This window comes from Dendropsophus ebraccatus, chromosome 4 (assembly GCF_027789765.1).
Source record: "Dendropsophus ebraccatus isolate aDenEbr1 chromosome 4, aDenEbr1.pat, whole genome shotgun sequence".
NCBI lineage: Eukaryota > Metazoa > Chordata > Amphibia > Anura > Hylidae > Dendropsophus > Dendropsophus ebraccatus.
The window spans coordinates 137,720,329-137,733,198 of record NC_091457.1 but is presented as its reverse complement, the minus strand read 5'-3'; the positions used below and the strand labels follow the sequence as shown (position 1 = coordinate 137,733,198).

The 12,870-nt window shown below is 42.4% G+C and overlaps 1 protein-coding gene across 4 annotated transcripts in view; it reads left to right on the top strand.

The window, feature by feature from the left end:
* Positions 1-12,870, top strand: part of CYTH4 (cytohesin 4) — a 50,493-nt gene that overhangs the window by 20,415 nt on the left and 17,208 nt on the right. For all 4 annotated transcript variants that reach the window (XM_069967145.1, XM_069967146.1, XM_069967149.1 and 1 more), the window contains exons 2-8: positions 620-693; positions 2,015-2,079; positions 2,170-2,236; positions 6,855-6,973; positions 7,819-7,899; positions 9,885-9,997; positions 12,551-12,699. In XM_069967145.1, coding sequence (XP_069823246.1) covers positions 620-693; positions 2,015-2,079; positions 2,170-2,236; positions 6,855-6,973; positions 7,819-7,899; positions 9,885-9,997; positions 12,551-12,699 — 668 coding nt within the window. The remainder of the gene's footprint in view (positions 1-619; positions 694-2,014; positions 2,080-2,169; positions 2,237-6,854; positions 6,974-7,818; positions 7,900-9,884; positions 9,998-12,550; positions 12,700-12,870) is intronic.

The window sequence follows — 12,870 nt, the reverse complement described above, 5'->3', positions numbered from 1 at the left end:
GCAGCGCATCATATGGCTTCCAGGAAGCTCAGCCAATCATCGCTGAACAAGCTGGAAGCCATGTGACGCGCTCCAGCCAATGAAAAGGCTGCTGGTGCAAGTGCGCCAGCAGCCTCCTCCTTCCCCATTCACTTTAGCAGAAGACGCCGGGGGCTAAAAAAAAAAAAATTGTGGGAGTTGTCCTTTAATCATTTACTGCAGGGCATACTGGAGGACATGAGATTTTTAGTAGAAGAAACCCGAGCACCTGTTTGTGTGTGTATTTTCCATGTCTAGTGTTACTTGAACAGACTAGCACATATTGGTATTGTGCACGTATGGTGAAGCAAAATGTGTCAGCACTATATAAATAACAGGTAAAAAGGAACTAATAAAAATTCAAAGATACTCATTTTCACTTTTGTTCTTAATTATAGAAATGTACTTCAGCTATAAAATGAATAGAGGTTATACTGTGGAGCTACGTTTTTGATTCTTTATCTTAAAAAGTTTGGTAAAATGAAGTCCAGCGATCTTTGGATCATCTCTGCAGATAGTTGTAGATTCCACAACTGACGCTTTGTCTTTCTCTACAAAGTATTACATATTTCTAAATGCATTGTTTGTTCTTTCACAACAGGAAACACAATAGGTCAGACGAAGGAGACCACCATCACATCCCAAAATAGAGATGAGCTAATGGAACAAATTAAAGTGAGTTGGTTCCCTTTTCTGAATTTTTGGGGTAGAAAATTGGTGTAGAGCACAAGTGTCAAACTTGCAGGCCTGTAACTGTTGCAAAGCTACAGTTCGTCATACCTGGACAGCTAAAGCTAAAGCTTTGGCTCTCCAGGCATGATGGGAATTGTAGTTTTGCAACAGCTGAGGTTGGGGGCTGCAAGGGTGTTATTACACGGCCGATGGGGGCCCGAAAATAACTGTAAATGAGCACCGATCTGCTAGATCGGAGCTTGTTTACTGGGCTTATTACACGGCCCGATGATCGTTTAACAAGGGCTGCACTGACATCGTTACTGATGTCCTTGTATCCCTTGCTTTAAACGGCATACATTACCTATCCATGGTCAAGGGCTCCTCTTACGGTCCGCTTTTCCCCGGGTCCCGCGCACTGCAGCTTCAGAGCGGCCTGTCTTAGCTGACAGGCTGCTCAGCCAATCACTATCCGCGGCGGTGACTGGCTGAGCGGCCTGTCAGCCAAGACAGGCAGCTCTGAAGCTGCAGCGCGCGGGACCCAGGGAGAAGCACAGCACAGGAGAAGGTCTGGACCATAGAAAGGTAATGCATGTACTTTGCAAATTGTCAGCCGCCAGCCGCGCACCCCTATTACATGTAGCGATGCACGGTCGGTGCCCAACAATTATAGGTCCAAACATATATCAACATTCAGCAGATAGGGATAGCGAATAGGGCAAATTCGATCCGTGTAATAGTACCCTAAGTTTCACATCACTTGTGTAAAGTAGATCAACCAGCGGTTGCTATAAAAAGTTAGGGCCCGATTAGACAAAGCAGTTATCGGCCCTTCCTGTGTAATGATTGCCAGTGGATCGCATGGTTTTGACAGGTTTAAAAAACATTGTTGGTCGACAACCCATCTGTGCAATAGAGGATGGGCAGTCAACGAGTGATGACGTAAAGGGCAACACAAATGATCCAGTGATCGCTTGTGTGTTCCTGACTTCCAGATACCGAGCCACGTAATAAGCTTGGTTAAACGAGTTTCGAGCTAAGAATGACTTGTTAGTGCATCTTGAGGCTGTGATAGCTGAGTGCATCCAACGTTTAATCAGTTCACTGCAGGGTTTTTATAGATTTGTGTCTCTCTGTTCACAAGCAAAAAATAAAATAAAACATAAAAAAAAAAAAAAAATTGTACAGATTTGTGGACCTATTTGGCAAAAAAAAAGTAGAAAAACACAGGGACTCAATGTTATGACATCTAGACTGCCTGTTCACATGATTATAAAAAAAAAAAAATGTCCTTGTCTTCTTTCTTTTTAACTATCGTGAGTAGAATTTACAGAATGAGATAACAGAAATTGTGGCCGAAATAGATGATTTTGAGCGCCTGCAGCTAAGGTGAGTGGAATATAATACGTGGATGGGACATTAACATGGAGCGATGTGCAAAAAAATTTCAAGTCTAAGGTTTAACTTTTTTTCTTATAGTCGAAAAAACCAGAGAGACAATGAATTACTCAGTGCCAGCCGGAAGTTTAATATGGACCCAGAGAAGGTAAGCTGAAAGGAACTAAAGAGTGATGAGGAGGGCAAAGTACTATACAGGATTATTTTAGTTAAGTCTTTTTTAAAGGGGACCTGTCATCATTTTCATGCTGCCTGAACCACACGTCGTCAGGCTGGTCCCTTGTGGATTCTCCCAACCCCGCCATAGATCTCTGCCTATACCCAGACATCTATCTATTAGAGATGAGTGAAACTTGAGCATGCTCGAGTCTGATTTTTTGGCATTTGTATACTGGGGGCTGAAGAAGTTGAATGCAGCCCTAGGGAGCCTGGGAAACATGACCAAATAGCCTATGGCCTTATGGTTTTAGCCATGTTGAACAGGACTCCCTAGGGCTACATTCAACTTCTTGAGCCACCAGCATTCAAATGCCAAACAATTGGATTCAAGCATGCTCGATTTGTGCTCATCTCTACTATCTGTCATTTAAAGCTGTAGGGTTGGGAAGAAGCCTCCAGGAACCAGCGAAAGAGATGTAGCTAAAGGAGGTGCAGAAGTTGCACCCAGGCTATGGTAATTGAGGGGGCCCCTGTCACATAAGAAGACAACAGTAATACAAATTACACCACAATGGATCAGTTGTTAGCAGTGTAACCTTACAGCTCTAGGCTATGTTCACACTGCGTACGATTCCGTCCGCATGTCGTACGCCGCCGTACATGTGCGGCAGAAACTACTATTAGTTATGCTTCCTTAGCTTGTTTCGAAGCGATCTGAAGCAGGTCATTTACTTGGAAACCTTTTGGATCGAAAAATCAAGTTCAATTTGGCTGAAATAAGTACTTCGTACGGGACCGCATGGAAATCCACGGCCGTGAGTTCGAACATTTCTGTCCTCAAACAATGGTCGTGTTCATTTTTCACAGCGCCGTATACGATCCGGTCATAAGTTCATACATAGTGTGCATTGTGCGGCCGTATATCGTATACTTTCAAGCGAACGCATCAACCTCAAAACTACGTGCGTATATTCGCGGTTCGCACTACGGCTGGAAAGATACGTAGTATGAACATAGCCCTATAGTCCTGGGCTTGAAACCGACCACAGGCAGCATCTGCATGGAGTTTGTATGTTCCCCTGGGTTCTGTTTGTATAGGTTACCACCCAAGTTCCAAAATGTATGTAAACAGTTAGGGTAGTTTAGCTGTAGGCTAGCAGGGCATGATGGGAATTGTAGTTACATCACAAGTAAAGGAGAAGTCCAGCTTTTTTAAAAATATGTTAGCCGGCAGGGGCGAACATAATAAACAATCACTACTTACCTCTTTGCATGCCCACAAAGTGCTGTGTCACAGGTTCCGAGACCCCCGCCGGAAGGTACTTTCCTTAGAGGTACAACGTCGTCACAACTTGGGGGAAAATAATCATCAGCCAATCAGTGACTGCAGCAGTGTCCTGCCTCAGTCACTGACTGGCTGAACGAACAGTCAATCAACTGGGTCACGACGGTGCAGCCGAAGGAGATCCCAGAGCCCATTGGGAGTCCCGGAGCTGTGAGACAGTGCTGCAAAGGCACAAGGAGAGGTAAGTAGTGATTGTTTATAATGTTCCCCTCTGCCCCTGCCGGCTGACAAATTTTTTAAATCTCCTTTAAAAGGTCATTGCTTTTTACTATGTGTCACCTATTGGCTAAGATTTTCTTGTGGTCCCAACTGTATTGCACATCAAGGGCTTTATTATGGGATGGTATAATGGCCATGTGTCCCTAAGTCTCCACCACCATGGACATCTTCACTATCAGTATTTCCTGACTAGGCCAGGTCTCAGAGGTAGGTCGTAGGCGTTAGCCAAATTTTTCGTCTAAGTTGCCTACCGACCGACCGACCTTCCTAACAACTGATGATGCACACAACTATACAGTTACACTTCACACTTTATTCTGTAACATAAAGACAAAAAGAGGCACAGGCGCCTCGTGTGATACCAGAGGCAAACGTAGAGAGAGTAGGGGTGGTATTGTGCTCACCTTAAAGCCACTTGGGCTAGTAGCGTATCACCCTAATTAGGGTATATATCCAAGCCGGGGTTTCTCGCTTGCTAGATGGATTCACAGGACTGCAAAAGCTGGTGGTACCTCTTAACGGGATGCTCCCGGGGGGGGGGGGGGGGGGGGGGGGCAGTGTGTAAACAAGAGTAAAAAGAAAAATCCAAAAAAATGGTACCATTTTCTGGCAGTGACAGCGCTGGTAATGGTACCATTTTTTTTGGATTTTTCTTTTTACTCTTATTCTGTAACATGACATCAATTATTGCTGGTAAACCATCTATGTTCAGATTATTGTATATAGTATATAGTATTGGGTACAGGTAGAATTTCTACAGTGAAAAACTGATTTCAGGTCCTAAGCATTGTGCTAATGTTTATGCTAGATTGGTAAGACTAAGGAAGGATGTGGCGACATATTACGATGGGCGGGCAAGTGCTGGTTTTATTATCGGTTTCAGAGTCTATAATTCAAGGATGATAAATCTTAAATTAAGTCTGAATAAGTAATGAAGTTGTGAAAACACATTTTTTTTCAGAAAAAAGTAATAAAATTAAGTCACTGTTCCCAAGCCTAGCCATTGTAATTTCTTCCATGTATAAGCTATGATTATGTAATAAAAGAGATTGTGCTCAGAAGTGGTATATTAATATGCTTACTTCCTTATCATAGATTATATACCTGCTGCATATACAGGGGAACCATGCATAGTATTCTATTACAAGGATTGGGTAACTACTGCTGGGATTGTGGTGCAGCCACTCTAACCTAAGTAGATAATAGAATCGAAGGTTTAAAAAACTGGCTATGATGTTATCCTCCTAAGGTGGAAGACCATAGTCAGTGAGCGTCCTGAGCCTCTGATAAGAAGTGGATATGAAACATACAGTAGAACAATGGAAAAGCTGAGTAGATGGTCATCTAAGATGGCCTTTAGAAGGGGCTCACCCATGACTCTAAAGGAGCACTGATCTACCAGATGAGCATTTGTTTAGGAATCCTTTAAATAGCTCACTCACCATGCTGGGGAAAATATTGTTGCCCTTTAAAAGCAGAGCAGAAGCTTTTTTTTTTCCTGCTAAAATAATGACAGTGTACAATAGGGCTTCTTACATTGAATCAGTAGACGTAACTCTTATTTTAATCCATCGCTCCAGCGCTAAGATTTAAGCTTTCAAAATTTTATGTAGATTAGGAGATAAAGTCTACAGGGCGTGTAAACACCCATTCTGTTTAAATTCACTGGCCGAACATTACTGGACTTTTGCAGCCCAGGGCAATGACCTTTAACTCATATTTTGCATAAAAGTTTCAAAGCTTATATCTCAGCCCTGGAGTGATGAATTAAAATAAGAGATATATTTCCTGATTCGGGGTAAGATGCCTATTTTGTACACAGTCTTTCCTTTTGTCAGCAAAAGCTGCCGACAGGTCGATTTTAATGTCATCATTGTCAACCACACAAACCCCCTCCCCACCCCCACCCCCCCTGCAGGGGATGATGTGCATCCAACTAATGATTATTTTTGGGCCAGCAAAAACTATACAATAAGCTGATTACCAGGGTTTTTCTTGTTCATCGACTGATCAATAAAGAACATTCAGACTGTGTCCAAGTTACTGACAATTCTGTAAATTCTAAGAATTAGTGAGTAATGACAATACACTACCGGGAAGTGCCCACTGGTGTTGTGTGACAGGCACCCACTGTATATAAATTGCACTTTTTTCTGGATTTGAATTGGCTGATTGAAGAGAGCAATAGACAAATGGTCATAAGGATACATTCTAAAACCTATCTTTTGGGTACCAAAGCAGCTTGTTCCTATACCCCACAATCATACTAGGTAATGCAGCTAAGCTGGTGACAGGGGTGCAGTACAAAGCAGCTAAACAACCAAAAGTGAAAGAGCACAGAATATAATAAACTGCAGATATTCACCACACAAAGATTGTTTTAGATGAAAATTGCAATATAATGTTAGCAATATTCCTATAGTGACATTTATTTCATCCCAGCTCAGCTGTATCTATGCCTATTGAGCCCTATCATTACTGCAGAAGGGTCCTGTGATCCCCACTACCAGTAGATTACACTGAAATGATTTTCTAATGCACCCTACATTTTACATCTAGCCTATGGTTTTGTAGAGGGAGGGGTGGTGTCTTATCACTGCCGTTCTGGTGGGGCTGTATTACCACATATACATTGGGAGTGTGTTTTCAGTGAATTATTGTCACATCAGGAAAGTCATGGCAAGAACACAAATACAACTGTGAAAAGCATATAGATAGAGTTGGGGAGGTGAAAGGCCTGTGAGCTGCCAGAAGGGATCTGATAGGTGATGATGTCATCCTGTGGTTCACAGGAAGTCAGGTGACACAGGCCAGACCACTTCCTGTGTCACATTAAGCACTGCAATTTTATGGTGGTCTTGTTGCTAATCACATGATGCAAATACTGTAAAGAATGTAATGTATTCAGCTGAGCTGAAATGAAACAGATAGCACCGTAGAAATAGTTATGGTGAAAATCCATTATAAAGACAGAAAAAAAAGAAAACTGGAGTGTTTAAGTATGGCCTTTATTATAATGCAACACATCTGTCCATGAATCCAGGGAATCCAGTTGCTGATTACAAAGAAGTTTGTGGAAAAAGATCCAGAACAGATAGCAAGCTTCCTATATAATGGGGCAGGACTCAGCAAGGCTGCCATAGGAGAATACCTGGGACAAAGGTTAGTACATAATAAACCATCTACATACACGTGTATGTATTATAAATGATATGTGTTAACAAATCTCCGCTGGCCTCATCTGTCCACATATGCAGGCTGTTTTACAGGCAGCAGTATGTCATCCCTATAGCTCCCCTACAGTGTAGCATGTGGGATAAATCATATTTTAAATCAGCATTACATTGCAGCAGCGGAGCCGTCCTTGGAATCATTCCCCTAATGACAATGTCGCTAATCATCTCATAATTGGCATTAGACTTTACAATGAATTACAAGAGTAAGAACAACTACAACGATACACGTGACAATGAGCAGAACAGGTCACCACCGCCACCTTATCTATATCTATGGCCCCTCCGAGCTGCAGAACAAATCGGTTTATTTGCAGGAATAGTAACACTGCGCTCATCCACTTTCATTACTGACCTTTTATGCCTGTCATTTTCTTTCTACTGGAACAATCATCAGAAGGAGAACACTGCAAACATGGATGCCATGGGACCACTCCTTCTAGACATACACGCCGCACTATAACCATTCATTAGTACCAATTTATAAATGAGAATGACAATGATTATATAGTATAGTTGCACAACACACAGATGTAGCAGAGCTAAGCCCGTTATTTAGCTTGTTATCTGTAGAGTCCTGTAGGTAAAGCTATTAAAGAATAAAGTAAGCCGAGTGCAGCTGTGTTATATAAGCAATAGTATCTGAATGGGTCATCAACTAAAACTTTTTTTCTTTTTTTCCATTGTATCTTCCCTTTGCTGTTATTTTCCTCTCTTGTCCCCATCCCATTTCCTTCCTCTTCCTTTCCCTTCTCTTTTGTTCTGTCTCTCCAGGGAGTCACTGAATATACAGGTTCTGAAGGCTTTTGTGAAATGTCACGACTTGGAGAAGCTCAGTCTTGTAGATGCTTTGAGGTGAGAATCACTATGAGACTATCATTGTACAACAGGGTGACGCCTCTCAATGTGATACACAGATTTAAAGGGGTTCTATACGTTTCCGGAAATAAAGCTATTGACTGGCCCAGAGCCAAAACGCTTACAGGACTCCTCGGGCCCCCTCCCCACTTTTTCTGATATAGTAATATACCACAAATATTCTATCAGAAGGAACATTCATTGGTCACAAAAGTTTTAGATCTTAAATGTTTACATAGCAGTAAAGATTTAAAGGTGTCTGGTTGAGAAAACTAATTTTTATATGTGCTGTTCGATAATTCTGATGCAGTATTCAGGATGCTTATATATTAGCATTAGGATTGGTTAGAAAGAGCAGGGCTATGGTGTCAGTAAGTTGCAGCTCTGGCTCCAACTCCTGAATTTTATCAGGAACCGACTATGACTCCAGCCCCTTCATAAATGGGTAGTCAGATACCAGGGAAGTTATTTATCACTGGTGTACAGTAGATCTGGCTCTTCAGTTTCTTCCTAATGTCCTACATGACCCTGAGGCGACTTCTGAGGGTGCGTGCACACTACGGAATAGCCGCGTATAACCCGCGGCATATTCCGTCGCTCGTCCCCGCACGCGGCGGCGCGCATATTCGCCCGTGCCATAGACACTATTCTGTGCACGGACGGATTCCGCGTTCCGTCGAAAGAATTAACATTTTAATTCTTTCGACGGAACGCAGAATCCGCCCGTGCACAGAACAGTGTCTATGGCACCGGCGGAAATGCGCGCCGCCGCGTGCGGAGACGAGCGACGGAATACGCCGCGGGTTATACGCGGCAATTCCGTAGTGTGCACGCACCCTTAGGGAATAAGGAAAGATATAAAGAAGCCTCTCCTGTGTGTGCAGTGGATGCAGCCAGTCTCCAGCCTCCATGTCCTGAACAACTCAGAAGTAGACTAGAAGGAGCAGGTGGTCTTTTCTGCAGACAGTCTTCTATATTTCTATCTAAATATTTACCATACACAACGAAACACTGCTACCAATGCCAGATCCCTGTGATATAGAGGTCAGACAAACACAGATTTATTAGATCTATATCAACATCCACGCTCCTGAATTATCGCAGCCCCACAGGAACTACCCGCTCAGCCAGTCAGTGACCGCAGCTATGTCCCGCCTCACTCACCGACTGGCCGACTAGGTATTTCTGAGTGGGGCCGTGACATCTTAGGATCGGGAGAGCGGCAGGGGACTATGAGCCATGATCCATGATGCTGCACTGCAGGGACATGGGGAGGGGTAAATTACACTTCTTTATTATGGTCCTACCACCCCCTGTACTTCCTGGATTTTTCACTGCCGCCCAAACTACTCCTTTAATTTCTGCCTCTCTCTCTCACACACACACACACACACACACACAAACACAGCCTGCTGCAGCCATAGCACACTGAAGAAAAACACACAATCTTCTCCCAGAGCAAAAACAAATGGACTCTTCCGGCTCAGATAAAATACTGCCAAATAGTGATCTACAACCTTTCCCAGACCACCCTTATCTAATAGGAACAGTGCTTTTTTACTGATCTATAGAGGAAATGCTTCACCCTATGTAACTACATATATGTGAGAAAGTGGTTTTTTTGTTTTGTGTTTTTTTTTTATACGAATAAGGTCCTTTATTTATTTATTTATATATTTATAGAACATAAAATATATGAACGAGAAACATTTTAAACATTCATATGAAAACTCAATTATAAAGTTTTTTTTTAAAGCTGGAGTTAGTACATTTTTTCTGACACCAACTCCAGCCAAAAACTAGCTCCAACTTCAACTCCACAGCCCTGAGAAAGAGTTCTTTTCATTGATTTGTAAGAGCACAATGTAATGCCTAATTTTTTCCTAAATGGCGCTGGAGTGGTACAGCCATGTACTAGAAAAGGTTGTGTTCCCCTGCCATAGCCCATCGTGACTAATTCTCTACCATCTATGATTTTCCAGGAGATTTCTTGGTAGTTTTCGATTACCAGGAGAAGCCCAGAAGATTGACCGTATAATGGAGACTTTCTCCGATCATTACTGCCAGTGTAACCCAGGCACCTTCAAGTCCACAGGTGACCAAACAATCAACACAAAGAGATATATGTATCCTGCATGGCATCAATTTCCTTAACCTAGGAGCGTGGTGTGAACAGGGCTTATTCCTGAAACAGTCACACACCTTTAACTAGAAATTCCAGGTCCTTATCTCAGCGTCTATTACTGGAATCGCTATAATCAATATTGGAGTCAGTCTCACAGTCGGACTTGCACTGTTTCTCACTAATGTTATGTATGCTTATAGCTAACTAGAGAATATCAAATACTGATTCTTTGTGGAAACTTCAGACTGGAGCTGGAAATAGGATATTTGATCATCTACCACCCATTGATATTCTCATTCATTTAACCACCAGTTTCCGTGCTTGCGGAGAAACACACTGAGCGTAAGCCATCAATACTTCATCTAGCACGGCTGGTGGCTGTTCCTACCGAACCTCTGTCTTTTCCTAGTTGACATTTTAACATACTGTATATTTATATAATAATGTAATAGGATATTTGACCATCTTGATGTAAGCTGCAGCGGCTCTTACTGTATCTTTATTTATATTTGACTATCTTGTGTTGTGGCTGGGCTGGTTCTGTAATAACCGTATGCATTGTGCGTCTCGCTCTACGATAGGCCAGCTCCGGCTTGTGGTCTGCTATGATGATGCTCTGAACATCCTGTTTGTTTCCACAGAGACCATGTCATCTTACTCAGTGACTCTTTATAGATCACATCACCCTGCAGACTCAAAAGTCTCACTCTTTACAAGTTCTTAACAGTAAACATTGCATGGTATTAACCATGACCCAATCTGTCACCTAGCTAGTTTGATTTTGGACTAGACATGATCGAACATCGAGATTTTGTAGGTTAAACCTTCTCGAACCCTCAGCATTTGAAAGTGGAGACTGCCAGAGTACCGCCTGGTAAACCGGGATACAGCCTATTACCTAGGCTGTATCCCTGTTTTCTAGACAGTACCGCCTATTACCTAGGCTGTATCCCTGTTTTCTAGACAGTACTTGGGCAGTACCGCCTATTACCTAGGCTGTATCCCTGTTTTCTAGACAGTACTTGGGCAGTACCGCCTATTACCTAGGCTGTATCCCTGTTTTCTAGACAGTACCGCCTATTACCTAGGCTGTATCCCTGTTTTCCAGGCGGTACTCGGGCAGTCTCCACCTTCTTCATGGAACGGGAAGGCATTGGGAACCAAATGCTGTAGGTTTGAGAAGGTTCGAGTTCGATCGAACCTGCAAAATCCCAATGTTCGATCATCTCTACTTTGGACCACTACTGAGGGAGTATTTATGTGATCACCTGGTTTTTAACCCTTCAACCGATAAATAAGGATCTCAACCTCACTGCAGAGGCCACCAGGTCGTTGCCTCTAGATGTGGTCCAGGTTTAGGTGGCAGCAGGCCTTGGACTAATGAGGGGATTACAGGTTCTGTGTCAGAAACCAGCCAAGGTCAGACATGGGAGTTAAAAAGGGATGGAGTTAAGGAGTAGTGATGAGCGGATCCCGAACACGAACATAAAAAAAAAAAAAAAAGATTATCCCCTGATCGGTTTGTGTTTGCTGAGCATTCACAAAGGTACATTAGAAGCGTATGTTTTGGTTTACACACATGCGTACAGATCAGATGCATAGCGTAAATTACCAGTTGCTTACTCATTTGTGTACGCATTGCGTACAGATTGCATACATTTTGGTCTACCGTTACGCACCTGCGTATAGATTATCAGGCGCAAACCGTAAATTACGCAGTAGTGTACATTTGCAGGTTTGAATATGTTCGAAAATGATCGTTAGAACCATTCCGATCATCGAACATATTGTTCGGGATCGGTGTACAATTAGCATCATGTTCGTACCAACATACAAACATTTCCGAACATGTTCGCTCATCACTATTAAGGAGGCAGGCTGGGGTCACAGAACACAATTGAAGGACAGCAGATCCTAGGAACCTATTGCTCAGGCAAGGTGGAACTGCCTCTCAGTGGCAGAATGTGTTCGGAAAATGAATGTTGTTAGTGTGTGCTAGTCCTTAAGATAGAAGGAGAGTGTGCACTCACACCCTACAGGTACATGATGCTAGGAGAAGCCACATCACAGAAGCTACAGTACATGGAGCAAGTAACCAGACAGGAGCAGAGTTTCCTATACCTGTAAACTATATGAGTACCCCCAAAATCATATAGTCACATCATATGCCATATAGAATAGCATTAGACGAGAATACCCCTTTAGGCTTGATGACATAATAAAGTTAAGAAAAAAAAAAAAGTTGGGCAATAGCTGTAAAGTAAAACTTCTGTTTTATGATTCTCAAGAGCCTGAGAGAAGTATTTCTCAGAAGATGAAACTACAAGAAGCAAAAAAAAAAAAAAAAACTCCAGCTTTAAAAATAGTTCCTGTGTAGCCCAATGTTCTTTCTTACATCATATTCACATTACCCATAGGTAATGACATAGGCTTATGTTGTCTTTTATAGACATAGGCTTATGTTGTCTTTTATACACATGGTCATGATCTAGCATCTATATATTTTTTTTTATTATTATCCAGACAGCTGTTATATTGTTTCCTTCTCGCTCATCATCCTAAACACCAGTTTACACAACCCAAGTGTGAAGGACAAGCCGGCCCAACAGCACTTCATTTCTTTACATAAAGGCGTACATCCTGGTGGAGACCTGCCCTCAGAACTGCTGACCGTGAGTAGATATGGGCCTACAGTACATACACAGTATATTGGTCTCCATTACTCATCCTTCGTTGTAATTTTCTGTAAATGTTTTGCAGTATTATCCAATACCAGACTAAGGTTACTTTAAGCCGAGAGCATTCTTTCCAAAAATACATCTTGTGTGCACCACCACTTTTTT